We start from the raw sequence: 12,768 nt of genomic DNA on the forward strand, positions 1-12,768 counted from the left end.
TTTTTTTTCCCCAGAAAGCTGATCTTATTTCGTTATAAAGAAAATTATCTCTTAACCCTCATGCCTTTGTATTTTATTTTTATTTAAAATAAAAAGTCATATAAATGATTTTTAAAAATTTGTTTTTGGCCATTTGGCTCCCTCCCCCAAATTGACACTTTATAAAAACCTTCTGTACTTTTTTCCCCCTCCCTCTCTCCCTCTACTACCTCCAAGATGGTAGGAAAGTTGTTGTTTTGGAGGGCAGAGGAACCGCTCTCTGATGTTATGTCCTCTCGGTGCCTGTAGTGGTGCTGTAGGAGGCTGCTGGCTCTCTTCTTGAGCAGCCCCAGCAGCCCTGCCTTCTTTGCTGGAGAATATATTCAGGGATTCCCCTTAATAATCACCTACCCTCTGAGCACTTTGTAGTTTTAAAATAATAAAGAGCCCCCAAAGCTTCCTCCCCACAAAAATCAGGATCTTCTCAGAGCCAGGGGGGCAGCAGCTCCTCAGCACAGAGCCCGAGCCCATTCCCAGTCCCTCTGCTGGGGAGGAAACTCTGATCTGTCAGCCCAACAGAGGGAAAGGGGGGAGAGGAGAGAGAGGAGAAAAAAAAAGCAGCTGGAAAGGTAAGCCAGGCCCGGCCTGCATCCCCGAGCTCGCGTAGCGCGGCAGGCGGTGCGAAGGGTACAGGGCGGGCGGAGAGGCGGGCTACGCGAGGCCGGGGATCGGCCGGGGCGGGGTAGGCCGCAGCAGGGGGGGTGAGGGGAGCCGGGGGGGGTTTGCGGCTTTCGGGCGCCCAGAGGAGCCCCGGAGGGGGGTGAGACGGTGGCCGGGACCCAGCGGGAGGGTCGGGGCGCGGCGCTGCGGCGCCTTTGCCCGGGAGGTGAAGGGCGGCGGGGGAGAACGGGGGCGGGGGGGCGCTAGGCCTCAGCGCGGCGCGGCCTGGCCGCTCCGCTCCGCTCCCCGCCCCGCCGGGCCGGGCCCCCCGCGCCGGGCCCCGGGCCCAAAGCGGGCCGAGCCCCGCCGCCGCCGGAGCCGGGCGGCCGGGGGGAAGGCGGCGGGGGCGCCGCGGCGGGGCTGCTTCCACCCCCCCACCTCCACGGGGCGGCGAAGGGGGGTGGGGGGGGGTGGCGGGAGGGGCGCGGGCCGGGGGGGCCGGGGGCGGCATTAATTTCCCAAAATGACTTTTAATGAGCAGCGGCGGTGGTGCGGGGGGGGTGGGGGGCACCCCTGCCCCTAGCCCGGTCCGGGGCCGCCGCGGTGGAGGCGGTGCCGGTCCCGCGGGGCGTGCGGGGCCGCGCCGGCCGCGGCCTGGAAAGTTTCTCGGCGTTTTTAGGGTGCTCGCCCCCCTCGCCGCCCCCGCCTCGGTGGCCGCGGGGATGGGCCGGGGGTGCCCCGGGACGCGGCCGCCGCCCCCCCCTGCCCGCGACCTCCCCCGCACCCCTCCCCGTTGTGTCCCCTCGCCCGGGGTGGTTTCGCCCCGCAACTTTTTTTTGGGGTGGTTGAGGGGGCTTTTTGGGGTTGCGGGGAGGTCGTCAGAGTGCCTACAGTGCCCTCCCCCAGTGCTGTACCCCCGCACGGGGGTGCCCCCCAAACCGGGGGCGAGGGTGGGGGGTGAGGGGCCAGCTCAGCCTCGCCTCCCTGCCCTGCCATGTGCCAGGGCTGGTGGCTGCCCCAGGCTTGCCCGGGGTCCCCCGGTCACCCCCAGCCCTGCCACGGCCGGTGGGTGTGAGTGGGCTGGGGTGACGGCCCCCCAGCCAGGGGAAGGGGCTCCCCTCAAGGCCCCTCAACAACCAGGGCACAGTAGAACTCGGACTCCAGCCCCGTCCCGCGTCCCCAAATGTGGCAAGGGGTCCCAGCGTGGGTTGGGGCCCCGTCGGTCCTTGGGGCAGGTGTGGGGCAGGAGTTGCCTACTTGGTGCTGCTGCCGGGAGCTGGGAATGAAAGGATGCTTTTTTTCAGGGAAAGGAACGTCTGGTAGTTCTGAAGTGAGCCCACTGGAAAGCCAGCCAACACGCTTCACCCAGCACAGGTGAAATAGCTCTGGTTTCTAATGCTGGAGATGTGTACTTTGGTTTAAATGTTCCTTAAAATGACTTTTAGTTTAGAAGGCTAATTGCTTTGTACAAGTAACCTTGAATAAATTTGGGGAATGACAGTAACACTTAGCTTAAAGCCTTATATTACACCATCTGATTAAAATATGTAGATCTATAGTTAGTTCTAACTTTGTTACTTAACAACATATGATGAGGGTTTATTTTAAGGATGCTCTCAATTTTTGAGGATTGGTATACTTAAAATTGGCAAATTTAGGGCAATGCATCATTCCCTTACAGCTGAGCGTCCTATCCTGTGGGCACCGTTGTACTGTCAGAGTGTCATACTAAGACCTTACTGACCGGGTAGTGCTGGTGATGGATAAACCCTAACACTAATGTTTCGTGTGAAGCTGTTACTTGCAGTCTAGTGACATTTTTGCAGCCATCTTCAGCCTTTTATGTGATTTGTTTGTAATGTATACACATGTAAGATAAATTTAATTGTAAATCTAAATTGTCTACAGAAAGCAACCCCAAATTTACTTAGTAGGAGTGATTTTGATGTTTCAATACTTTTATGATGAATGAATGAGTTTTATGTAGGGCCTGGTCCTACAGAGTTGCATGTATCATGCTCTCGCAGTATGGTAGACCCTCAGGAGGTACAAATTTATTGCAATACTGTATTGAAACTTCGATAGCTTACAACTGCTAAAAGGCTGCTCTGTGAGGAGCTCTGCTGCTTTATTTTATTTAGAGTGTTCCCACTGAAGCAAGAATGATACTCTGGTATTGTGCGAAAATAAGTTTGTTTGTCTTTGCACCACTGGGACTAGAAATAAGGCTAAGGCATTTTGTTTAACTTCATATGCAAGTGCAGGTTAGCTGTTATTTGAATAAATAAAAGACTTGGACTTACGGCTTTTTTTTTTTTGTAAATTCAAGTACAGATGCAAGGTATACTGTGGTATGTTTTAGTCTCTGATTTCTCTCTGGATCGTGGTTTTGATATTTTGAGATAACATTTTAAAGTGCATTTTTTGTGATGTTGCAATTGCCTAAATGTCCCATTTATTGCTGTGTCTGAAGGCCTTCTTTCTGCAGCCCCAGTCTCCCTGGCAAACCCTGGTCTTGTTTATAGCCATGTTGAAATAACTGTGTTTCTGTGCAAGCATGAAAATCTGCCTGTGTGGATAGGACTGCAGGACTGGGGCCTTAGACCATCAGGTCAAATAGAGAAATCCTTGTTCAAAAGACTTCCAGTGATATGGAACCAGTCTGGAGCCTTACTCAGATCAGGAATAACCATATTTAGGAAATGTTTTATTGAAATCTATAGGAGTGTGCTCGTAGCTATGGTTTTCAGTTACAAATCTTCCTACTGAGCATTTTTCCTCTTAAGAAATCCTTTGAAGTTTCTTAAATTCCTGCAGTCTTAAAAGCTTGTTGGTCTTCAGATTTTGGGCTGTCTTTGTCACGTTTTATTTAAGGTACTATTTATCAGATGGGTGAATCCGGTGAAATTAAATTGCCTGCTGAAGTTCATTTTGTGTAGGAAAACAAAAACAACAACCTGATCAGTTTGGAATAGAAAGTGCCTTTTCCCCCGTCTCCTTAGTTATGTTTTCTGCTGTTGATTGGAACTTGTTACAAGTCTATATGTTATTTAGTTATTATTAGGAATAATACTAAATTTTAGTTTTGTATTTATTGTATTGTATTATGAAGCATAATTCATATTGCCAGTGTTGCTTAAAATGTACTACTGCTTTTCTGTTAATACATTGGACGTTCTTATGCAATATAAATTGTCTTTTTGCAGAGTAGAAGCTTTCTAAAAAGGCAGAATGAGGACAATTGTTGCTGCTTCTGTCTTCCTAGGTAGATTTTCACATGCAAAATTAGTCCAAAATATGATTCTAGGTGGTGACTAAAAATGTCTTGTACTATCTTATATGTTAAGTGCCTTGGTCTTGCAGGTAGATCTATTTGGGTACAGGCACACGTATGCAATGCCTGTACTTGTGTGGGGCTCTTCAGAGGTCTTACTGAACAAGGATTTTCCTCTGGTTAATAAAATTGTCCCTTATAAACATTCACGTAGCTGACTTTGGTTGCTTCCAAGTGTTTTTTGTCTCATTTTGGATGTTTTTACTAATAAGACTCTGTTTTGTTTCTAGAATTACAGCAGGCTCGGTTTGGTAGCTGAGCATGGTAGAGGCCTGAGTTGTTAAATGACCAGAGCTAAGCCAAAGTTATGGTTAGATCGTAGGATGGGGACAGAAGTTACAGCTTTGTGGCGTTGATGTTGACCACAATTAGATGTGGTGTAGCTTCTCTTGATAGAACAGAGCTCTTCCCAGGGAGGTGCTCATTGCCTAGTATGAAATGGAAAGAAAAAGGAGTATTTTTTCTTTCTTTCTTTCTTATATTTTTACTAGTACTGATGGGAAGGTTTTACAGTAAGGTAGCTTTAAATGTGTGTCTTTTTGTCATGATTTTTTATGGTCTCTGCTCATCTCTGAGTGGATTAGATTGCATGTTGCCAAAACACTTTAAAATCCATGTATTTACTGTTGGTCCCAGCAAAAGGGTCAGGCAAGTGGAACACAGGGAATTCATCTCTTGGTCAAATTGAAGAGTTGGTAAAGCTACTATTTATGCTGCCTGTTTTTGTGGAAAAGCTGAGGTTCAGGGAGATCTGAGTTCTGCTTTCTAGCCTCAGGTTGATGGTTTTGGAAGCGTGTGTAGACTATTGTACCTTGTCTGTGAAATCTCATGAACACACCAAGCAATACAGCATTAAATCTGCACTGGTGTTAGAAAATTCAAACCAACACTGTTAAGATGTCTTTAGTCATGACTTTTATTTGGATGCAGTCTGTGAACCTCTAAGTTCTCCTCTTAATTATACATCTTTTAACCACGGATGTGTAATTGTGTTGCAATTTACAACGCATTTGGGGATTCCATTGCCTAAATTTGGTCTTGTTTAGGTTGAATGTCAAATTCTGAGCATACATTTAAGAGTGTGTCTAACCCACATGGTTTAAATTATTTTCTGCACAGGGTTTTCTTGGGATTACTGATGGGTCTTGGGACTGTAAAAAAAATTTCAGGCTTTCTAATAGCCGTTAACTTCTCTGTAAAATACTGATGATGCAAGGTACCAAATTTCTGTGTGACATGATGCCGATACTCTGTATGATCTAGCAAAGATTTTTCCCCAAAGTTTGCTGTGACAGCATTTCCTGACCTCTCCAAAGGACTTTAACTGTTTGAGGAGAGGGTATGTGGAGTGCAGAGCTACAGCTTAGTTGTCTTGGAGTTGATGTGCGCTGCAAGGAAACCTATTATGCTTTTTGCGAGTCCTAAAAGCAGTTGGGAGCTGGCTTCTTCCAATGCCTGGCAGCAGGCACTGACAGTTGCACAGGTGTGTGCATGTGTGTGTTTAAGTCTTTTATTTCTCATTCACAGTCACTTTACAAACCACTCCCTGTTATCTTACAGGCCACCAGTGGCTGCACTCAGCAGGAACAAGTAGATCTGCTAAAAGTGGTGCTTTCACAGAGTGTGACTCTGCTCTGGGTCCTGCCTGTCCTTGCTGGAAAGCCTTGCTAGGACACTCAATTTGTTGCTCTTCACGTGTCCAGATAAGGCTTTTACCACGGCAAGTAGATTATCTTCCAGTCATCTGTTCGGGTGTAAAAAGTGGGAGAAGGGGAGAAATTAATGTTATCAAATTACAAATGTTAGGGGTAAGCTTATAAGAACATAAGGAGTACCCTGCTGGGTAAGATCAGGGGTCGATCCAGCCCACTGTTCTGTCTTGGACAGTGGAACTAACTGATGCTATTTAGGGACAGTATGAAAGCCCAGCTGCTTTTTAGTGTTTTTTTTTCTTTTTTTTTTTCTCTTGCTCCTCCAACATCCGTGTTTATTAAATTAGGCATGCTGGCAGGTATGTCACTGCCCATTTCCTATAGTATCTGTTTGTCCCCACTGTCTGTGAACTTTCTGAACCTGCTGATGCTGTCTGCTTCCGTAGCTTCCCGTGACAGCAAATTCAGCAGCTCACCACTTGCGAGTAGCAAAAATAAAGAAATATTTCTTTAATATATTTTGAGTCAACCTAGCTTTCTCAAGTACCGCTAGTTCTAATGTTGTGTGATTTGGTACATGACTGCTCTGTATTCACCTTATCCCTTACCACTGTCATTTTTTTCAGCATCACTCATGTCCTACCTACATCATTTGGCAATGACAGATTTCTGGGTTCTCTTCTGTTCTTTGCATTGTTGCTTCAGACTCTCTAAATCATTTGTTTAGAAGCAGTTTAAGGAAAATGTAGGTTCCTCAAGAAGTAGCGTCTGGTTTCTCATTCATGAATTGTGGCTAAAGCCAGTGTGAGCACATGCAGGCATGAATTGTGTTTGTTTTGAACCTGTCTACAGCTTCAGTGTGGAGTGTAACTGCAAACCCCAAAACAACTTCTAAAAGGTTTTCTACCCTGATATTTTTGCAGCAAAGTACAGCTGCTTGAGCTTTTGATTTTTCCAGGGGAAGTCCATGTTTCCGTCATCTCTTACTGAATCCTGTGGGACAAAAATAATTTCTCCCCCACCCACTATTTAGCTAAGTGTAGTTTCAGTTCTCTTCAGTTAGGCGACTTGTGCCTGTTCCATGCTTGTGCTACTTTTGTGTAGCAGCAAAAAGCTCTGTTAATAACTCCTGTCTATTTTGCTCGAAATAAAATACTACGTCAGATTAAATCAGAATTGATAGATTAAAAAGTCTTTGTTGTGTTTGTGTGTGTGTATATGTATGTAGCATGGAACTAAAAGGAAAGGCTTGTTTTAGGCATAGCATGAGTTCAGTCTCCGGCAGTGTGTCCGCACAGTGCTGCTGTCTTTTGGAGGTCTGTATAGGAGTCTGCCAATAAAGATATCATTGCAGTTTGAGAGAATTGCTATAGTTCTTCTATATAACACTGGCTGCCAGGTGTATTAGCTCTCTTTCTGTTCATTACTCTGGAGTTGCACTGTTCGATTCCTATCAGGATTTTTAATATGGTTATATTTTTATGAGCTTCTCTTAGTGTATATATAGACCCCAAATACATGTTTGAGCTCATTGGCTTCCCTGAGGATTACTGTTAGTATTTTTGCTTAAATGTTTCATATGGCATCATACTTGTGTCCTGCATCTTTCTGACAAGTGAGATGGAAAATACTGCGCCTTCCTTGACACAGTCAAGTGTAAAAATAAGACTTAATTGTGAGCTAAATCCAAAAATAAGACTGGGGGCACAAGAATAAATCCAGGATTATAGTGGCTGGGAACTGCAGTGTATTTTTCTTACAGAAACCTAACTTAGTATCCCCAGATACATGTTTCTTGTTGTTTACTTTGGAACTGCTCTGAAAAACTCTTTTTTTGTCTGTTGCTTGATAACCTTCAGGCAAGAAATATTGCTGGGTTGTGCAAAAGAGAAGGAGGTCATTGATCAATCAAAAACTCTACAAAGCATAATAGCAGTAGCTTAAAAGGTGCTGGTAAATACAAGAGAAAGAGAGCAGCATGTGGGTCACCTCATCTTTGCAAGATTCAGGTGTTCTTTCCAATTTTTCACCCTGTCCAGTATGTCACAAATACAAGCTTTGGGTAGCTGTTGAGAGCAGCAAACTCCAGAGCAAAAGACTTTGTCAGTTTCACTCTGTGTAAGAGATGCAATTAGTTAAGACCCATTTGATTACTCTCTCTACCATAGTAATGGAGAGCGCTGTTTGTCAGGCGTTTGGGACCCAAACCCAGGTCACCACCTATTTCTAGGCTGTGGGATTTCTTTTCTTCCACATAGTTGCTTGTAGGGTGAATGTGTTGTGAAGGGCCATACTCCAGTGATCAGTTTCAAATTTATGCAGTCTGCTCCTTCCTGTGCTCCCATGCATCAAGGGAAAGGTGATGGGAACTGTTTTTGATATCTGTGCTTGTGTTTTGGCTGTTTGGTGTAAACAAAGTGCCAGGCCCCTGCCCCAGAGTGTGGAAAGGGAACTGTGTGTATGAAGAGGAAATACGGGACGATCCTCGTTATTGTCAAATGATTAATCAGGTCGCTGGCGTTTGTGCCACCTACGTTTTGTGGCAAGTCTCCAACCTGCACGCTGCGTGTGTACTTGTAAAACTATTTAAGTAATTGTTAAGTGTATCTTTGAATTTTTAGTGCTTGGCTGTACAGCTAGATGCATGCTAATGGAAGTGTCTGGTTTATGCAGTTTACTGCTAGAGGTACATTAGGGTGTTTGGTTTTACCGTAGTGACTTAAAGTTACTTTCCTGGATCCCCAGATGTCATGGTACTTCTTGTTTTCTCAAGGTGTTTTTATGCAGTGGGGAGAGAAGGCTTGTTCCTTCACCAGAGGAAGTGGGATCTTTTCTGTAAAGGCCGTAGGTTCCCTTCGCTTGCCATTTGGGGCCTTGGGAATAACTAAGTCGGTTGAGGTGGTAATCTGTGCATTTGTCCCATGTCTTTCATTTACTACATATTTCCTGAATATCACCTCTATTTACATTCCTTTGCTTGATACATAATGCGTATGAAACTGAACTGTGCTGAACACACCATCTTCAGTTTATTCCTGTGCTTCAGGATGGCCTTTCTGAATAAGAGCTGCCTTATGCAGGCTAAGCTGGCTGTAGCAGAGGAGCTGCAGGTTGTCTGTACTGTTAAATATTACTTGATGCTGCTTTGTTGTTTTTTTGTGAGTGTGTTAAAAAAATTGATTGCTAAAGACTGCATAGTGGTAGAAAATCATAGAATCACAGAACTGTAGGGGTTGGAAGGGACCTCAAGAGATCATCGGGTCCAACCCCCCTGCCAAAGCAGGTTCCCTGGAGCAGGCTGCCCAGGTAGGCGTCCAGACGGGCCTTGAATATCTCCAGAGAAGGAGACTCCACAACCTCCCTGGGCAGCCTGTTCCAGTGCTCCGTCACCCTCACCGTGAAGAAGTTCTTTCGCATGCTGGTGAGGAACTTCCTGTGATACATTTTGTAGCCATTGCCCCTTGTCCTGTCCCTATAAACCACTGAAAAGAGGTTGGCCGTATCCTTCTGTTTGCCACACTTCAGGTATTTATAAACATTGATATCTTATCAATCTCCCCTCTCAGTCTTCTTTTCTCCGGGCTGAATTGACCCAGGTCTCTCAGCCTTTCCTCACAGGGAAGATGCTCCAGGCCCTGTATCATTTTTGTGGCCCTCCGCTGGACTCTTTCCAGGAGATCCCTGTGAAGAGTACCTTAAGTTTTCATGAATTTGGTATTTCATTGCACTGTGGGAATCTGTTTTGGGGCAATGGGGAAGAAAACGGCCTCCTGCTGAAAGGACATTTCAGCCTTCCTGGGGTCAATGGGGGTAATCATTAAGGGCAGCATTTACCTAAAGCAAGCACAATAAGGCAGGTGAAGCTCTGAAGGACTGTGATGACCTTAGGAAGGACTTCATAATGATGCTTGCAAAAGCTTGTGCAAATTTAAGATATGAAGTCTGTTCACCAGGTGTGATAGCTGGTTTAAGACAGCTTAAAAAGAAAAAAATCCTGCACTGCATGATAAAATTAATATTTGGTAGAGCAAAGATAGTCTCCAGCATTTTTGTAGGCAAAGATACTTGAAGGAAAACCTTTCTGTGATCAATTGGTTTAATGTTACACTAGCATTCAATATGATTCCTGAAAACAGGTGATCTAATTCGTTGCTTAACCTTTTTCAACTTGTAGCTCCTAATAATTTACTGGTAGATGAGAGGAATTTTTTTGGCAGGTTTAAGCAAGGTGATGGTAAACCTTTTTTCCTCAATGATTTCCCTTTATGGTTTCCAGAGATCTGTGACTGCTAGTTGAAAACTATTGTGCTAATGATTTTGGTTTATTGGATGCTACCTGAATCACAGGTTAAATGGCTGCTTCTGGCCACCTACTTATTAAGCAGGATGATCCTATCTGTTGTATTCTGACTGACTTTGACCTTTTTGATGTTTTCCGTAGACAATCTGCTTCATCTTGATTCATCATTCCAGGATAGTGGTGTCCTTGGGGCTCTCTCTTAACATTGATATGATACAGAAGATTTAAAATCAGGTATTGTTTTGGGTCCCTTCTTCCCACCAACATGAAACATGCAATGTATAACTGAATGCATTTTCTTTTCCTTATGTGATTTTTCTTAATATTTTGGTTCTTTCAGCTGATGTTCACAAGGAATAGAGTCACGTGATGTATGAAGGCAAACACATACACTTCTCTGAGGTTGACAATAAGCCCTTGTGCTCGTATAGCCCCAAACTGTGCAAGCAGAGGCGACTTAACGGCTACGCCTTCTGTATCAGACACGTTCTGGAGGACAAGACTGCCCCCTTCAAGCAATGTGAATATGTGGCCAAGTATAACAGCCAACGCTGCACCAACCCCATCCCCAAATCTGAGGATCGTAGGTGAGTGGCGGTTGCCTGTCTGCGATGTGGGAAGTGGCTGGGGTGTAGGCATGAGCTTCCTTTTAAGACTGTGTGTGGTTTCAGGATAAGGGAGGAACTGGCCTGAGTGTATTGAATTCCAGGATGTTTCTTTGAGGGTTTTGTTGTAAGACCAGTAAACTTTATTTTATTCTCAGTGGGTGTCAAGTACACAAAGGGGACAGTAACTTACTCCCAAGGAACTTAGTCCCAAGTTTTCAGAAGAGTTCATTGCTTCGCTCAAATTCACTATAAATTGTGGATCAAACCTGCTACACAATATCTGCTGATCTAACTAATTTGCCATGTCACTCACAGTATGTGCTCTTAAAAGGGCCCACTTGTTTGGCCAGCTGTGGCAAAAGCACACTTTCATCTACTTTTTCAGGATAAACAGTTGAAAAGTGCATACCTTCTGGGCTTAGGGAGCAGTGACACACAGGGACAAATGCAGAATTACAGTTCAGTGATCTTGCTTTAGTACTGATCTGTGGTGGTGTATTACTGGAATAAAATACATACTGCTTGATAACAGTCAGCCAGCTGCGAAAGTGCTGTTCGCTCCCTTTCTTCTCTGCTTCCTCTCTTTCTCTCCCTCTCCCTGCCCAAATGAAGATGCCTGAGGTGCCCATGTATTAAATGGCTTGCAAGAGATAATGCTTGAAGTTGTTGGAGAGCTGGGAATTCAAACACGTTTTCCTGAATTGCAGCCTATAGTGTAACCACAAGGGCTTTTTTTTTTTTTTTTTTCTTCTCTTTAAGACTTTTTGAAGGCAAATCTCATTGGTGCTGCTTGGGGTGAAATAGCAGATTTTTTTCTGATCTTGGCTGGTAAATATGACTAAATTTTCAGTCATTGCTGCAGGTTTTGCCAGTACCACAGTATTTAATTAATGTGTTTGTTAACTACCTGAGGTTTGTTCTGTTAGAAACATTTTTTTTTTAAACTAAAATATAAACAAAATATGCCAAAAAAGAACCAAACCACTCTTCACTGACCTTTCACATTATTAGCTGCCATTCACTAACCTTTTGCATTATTAGCAGTGTTCCCACTGTGCCCTACATATAACTTCCTTCTCGGCTCACAGCTCCCTCTCTTGTCTGAAATAACAGTTGGACTGTGCTCTAAATTAACTTGCACTTCACCTGCCATTTCAGTTGAGGAGACTGATGAAGTGAGAAAAAAGCATGAATGTTTGTCAAAAGCTGTAGGGCAAATGCTCAAATGGCACAAGATGAATAACTTTAAGCTGTAATTTGACAGTCGCTGACTGTTTCTTTGCTGCTGTACAATTGAGGCACTTTGGAAATAAGCTTGTAAAAATGATCATAGACATTGTTAGAGCAAATGATATGCTGTAATTTCTGATGTAAGAACGGACTCAGCCAGAGTTGCTGTTTACAAGGATTCATACTTAAAAACAATAGAAATGATAATACTTAATGACACTTCTTAGGTCTCATATGTTCCCATGGAATTTGAGATTTTTCTTTACACCTTGAATCGAGTTCACACTTTGTTCTTTTTGATTTTTCTCAAGTTAAAGTGAAGTGTGGTCATGACATCTGGTGTATGTTATATTAGAATAATTCAACTGCATGTCGAGTGTCACATTACAGTACTTGAAGAGGACAGCAGGTGTCTGAAGGAGAAAATAAACTTTTAATTTCAAATGAGAGGATGTGATAGTTTGAAAGAATATTTTAAAAGACTGCTTCTCAGGGCAGAGTTTAGTTTTAACAATAAAACTTGATGAATGCTAGTGATAAGACTGCGCCTGCTCCAAACATTTTTTTTTATTTTTTTATTTTTGGCAGGCGAACCTGTATGTGTTTCTTAGGAGACTTTTTTCACATTCTGTTCAATATAAAAATGTTTGCTCTGTCTGAGTTCTTCACTCTCAGCTTTTAATTTTCTGTGTACAAATTTTCTGTCAGATGGTCATTTTGTCAGTTTCAGACATGTAACTACATGATCAGAAGCAGGATGCTCTGACAGCTATCTTCCTATATATCTTTAAAGATTATGAAAAGTAAGAAGTCTTGACAGGTTTCATGCATTATATGCCAAAAGCCTCATAGTCTTTCCACAGATAATTAAAAATAATTATCCCTTGACCCCGGACAAATGAGATGCCACTAGCCACGGCGATGTTTAATATTCTGTTATATTATTAAACTTCTTATCAACCATTAACATTCTACAAATTAAATCTATTAATAGTGCATGACTTC

At 43.9% G+C, this 12,768-nt stretch overlaps 1 protein-coding gene across 7 annotated transcripts in view; it reads left to right on the top strand.

The window, feature by feature from the left end:
• Nucleotides 1-205: 205 nt before the first annotated feature.
• INO80D (INO80 complex subunit D) overlaps nucleotides 206-12,768 on the top strand; it is a 45,478-nt gene continuing 32,915 nt past the window's right edge. For 3 of the 7 annotated variants that reach the window (XM_080600354.1, XM_080600358.1, XM_080600360.1), the window contains exons 1-4: nucleotides 206-608; nucleotides 1,944-2,013; nucleotides 10,067-10,159; nucleotides 10,266-10,512. In XM_080600354.1, coding sequence (XP_080456480.1) covers nucleotides 10,295-10,512 — 218 coding nt within the window. In that variant the 5' untranslated portion in view covers nucleotides 206-608; nucleotides 1,944-2,013; nucleotides 10,067-10,159; nucleotides 10,266-10,294. Of the gene's footprint in view, nucleotides 609-692; nucleotides 722-781; nucleotides 800-1,004; nucleotides 1,320-1,943; nucleotides 2,014-10,066; nucleotides 10,160-10,265; nucleotides 10,513-12,768 lie in introns of those variants that run through there. The other 4 variants (XM_080600355.1, XM_080600356.1, XM_080600357.1 and 1 more) reach the window with 4 other exon arrangements.

The sequence above is a fragment of the Anser brachyrhynchus genome, assembly GCF_964034855.1.
Source record: "Anser brachyrhynchus genome assembly, chromosome: 7".
Classification (NCBI taxonomy): Eukaryota; Metazoa; Chordata; class Aves; order Anseriformes; family Anatidae; genus Anser; species Anser brachyrhynchus.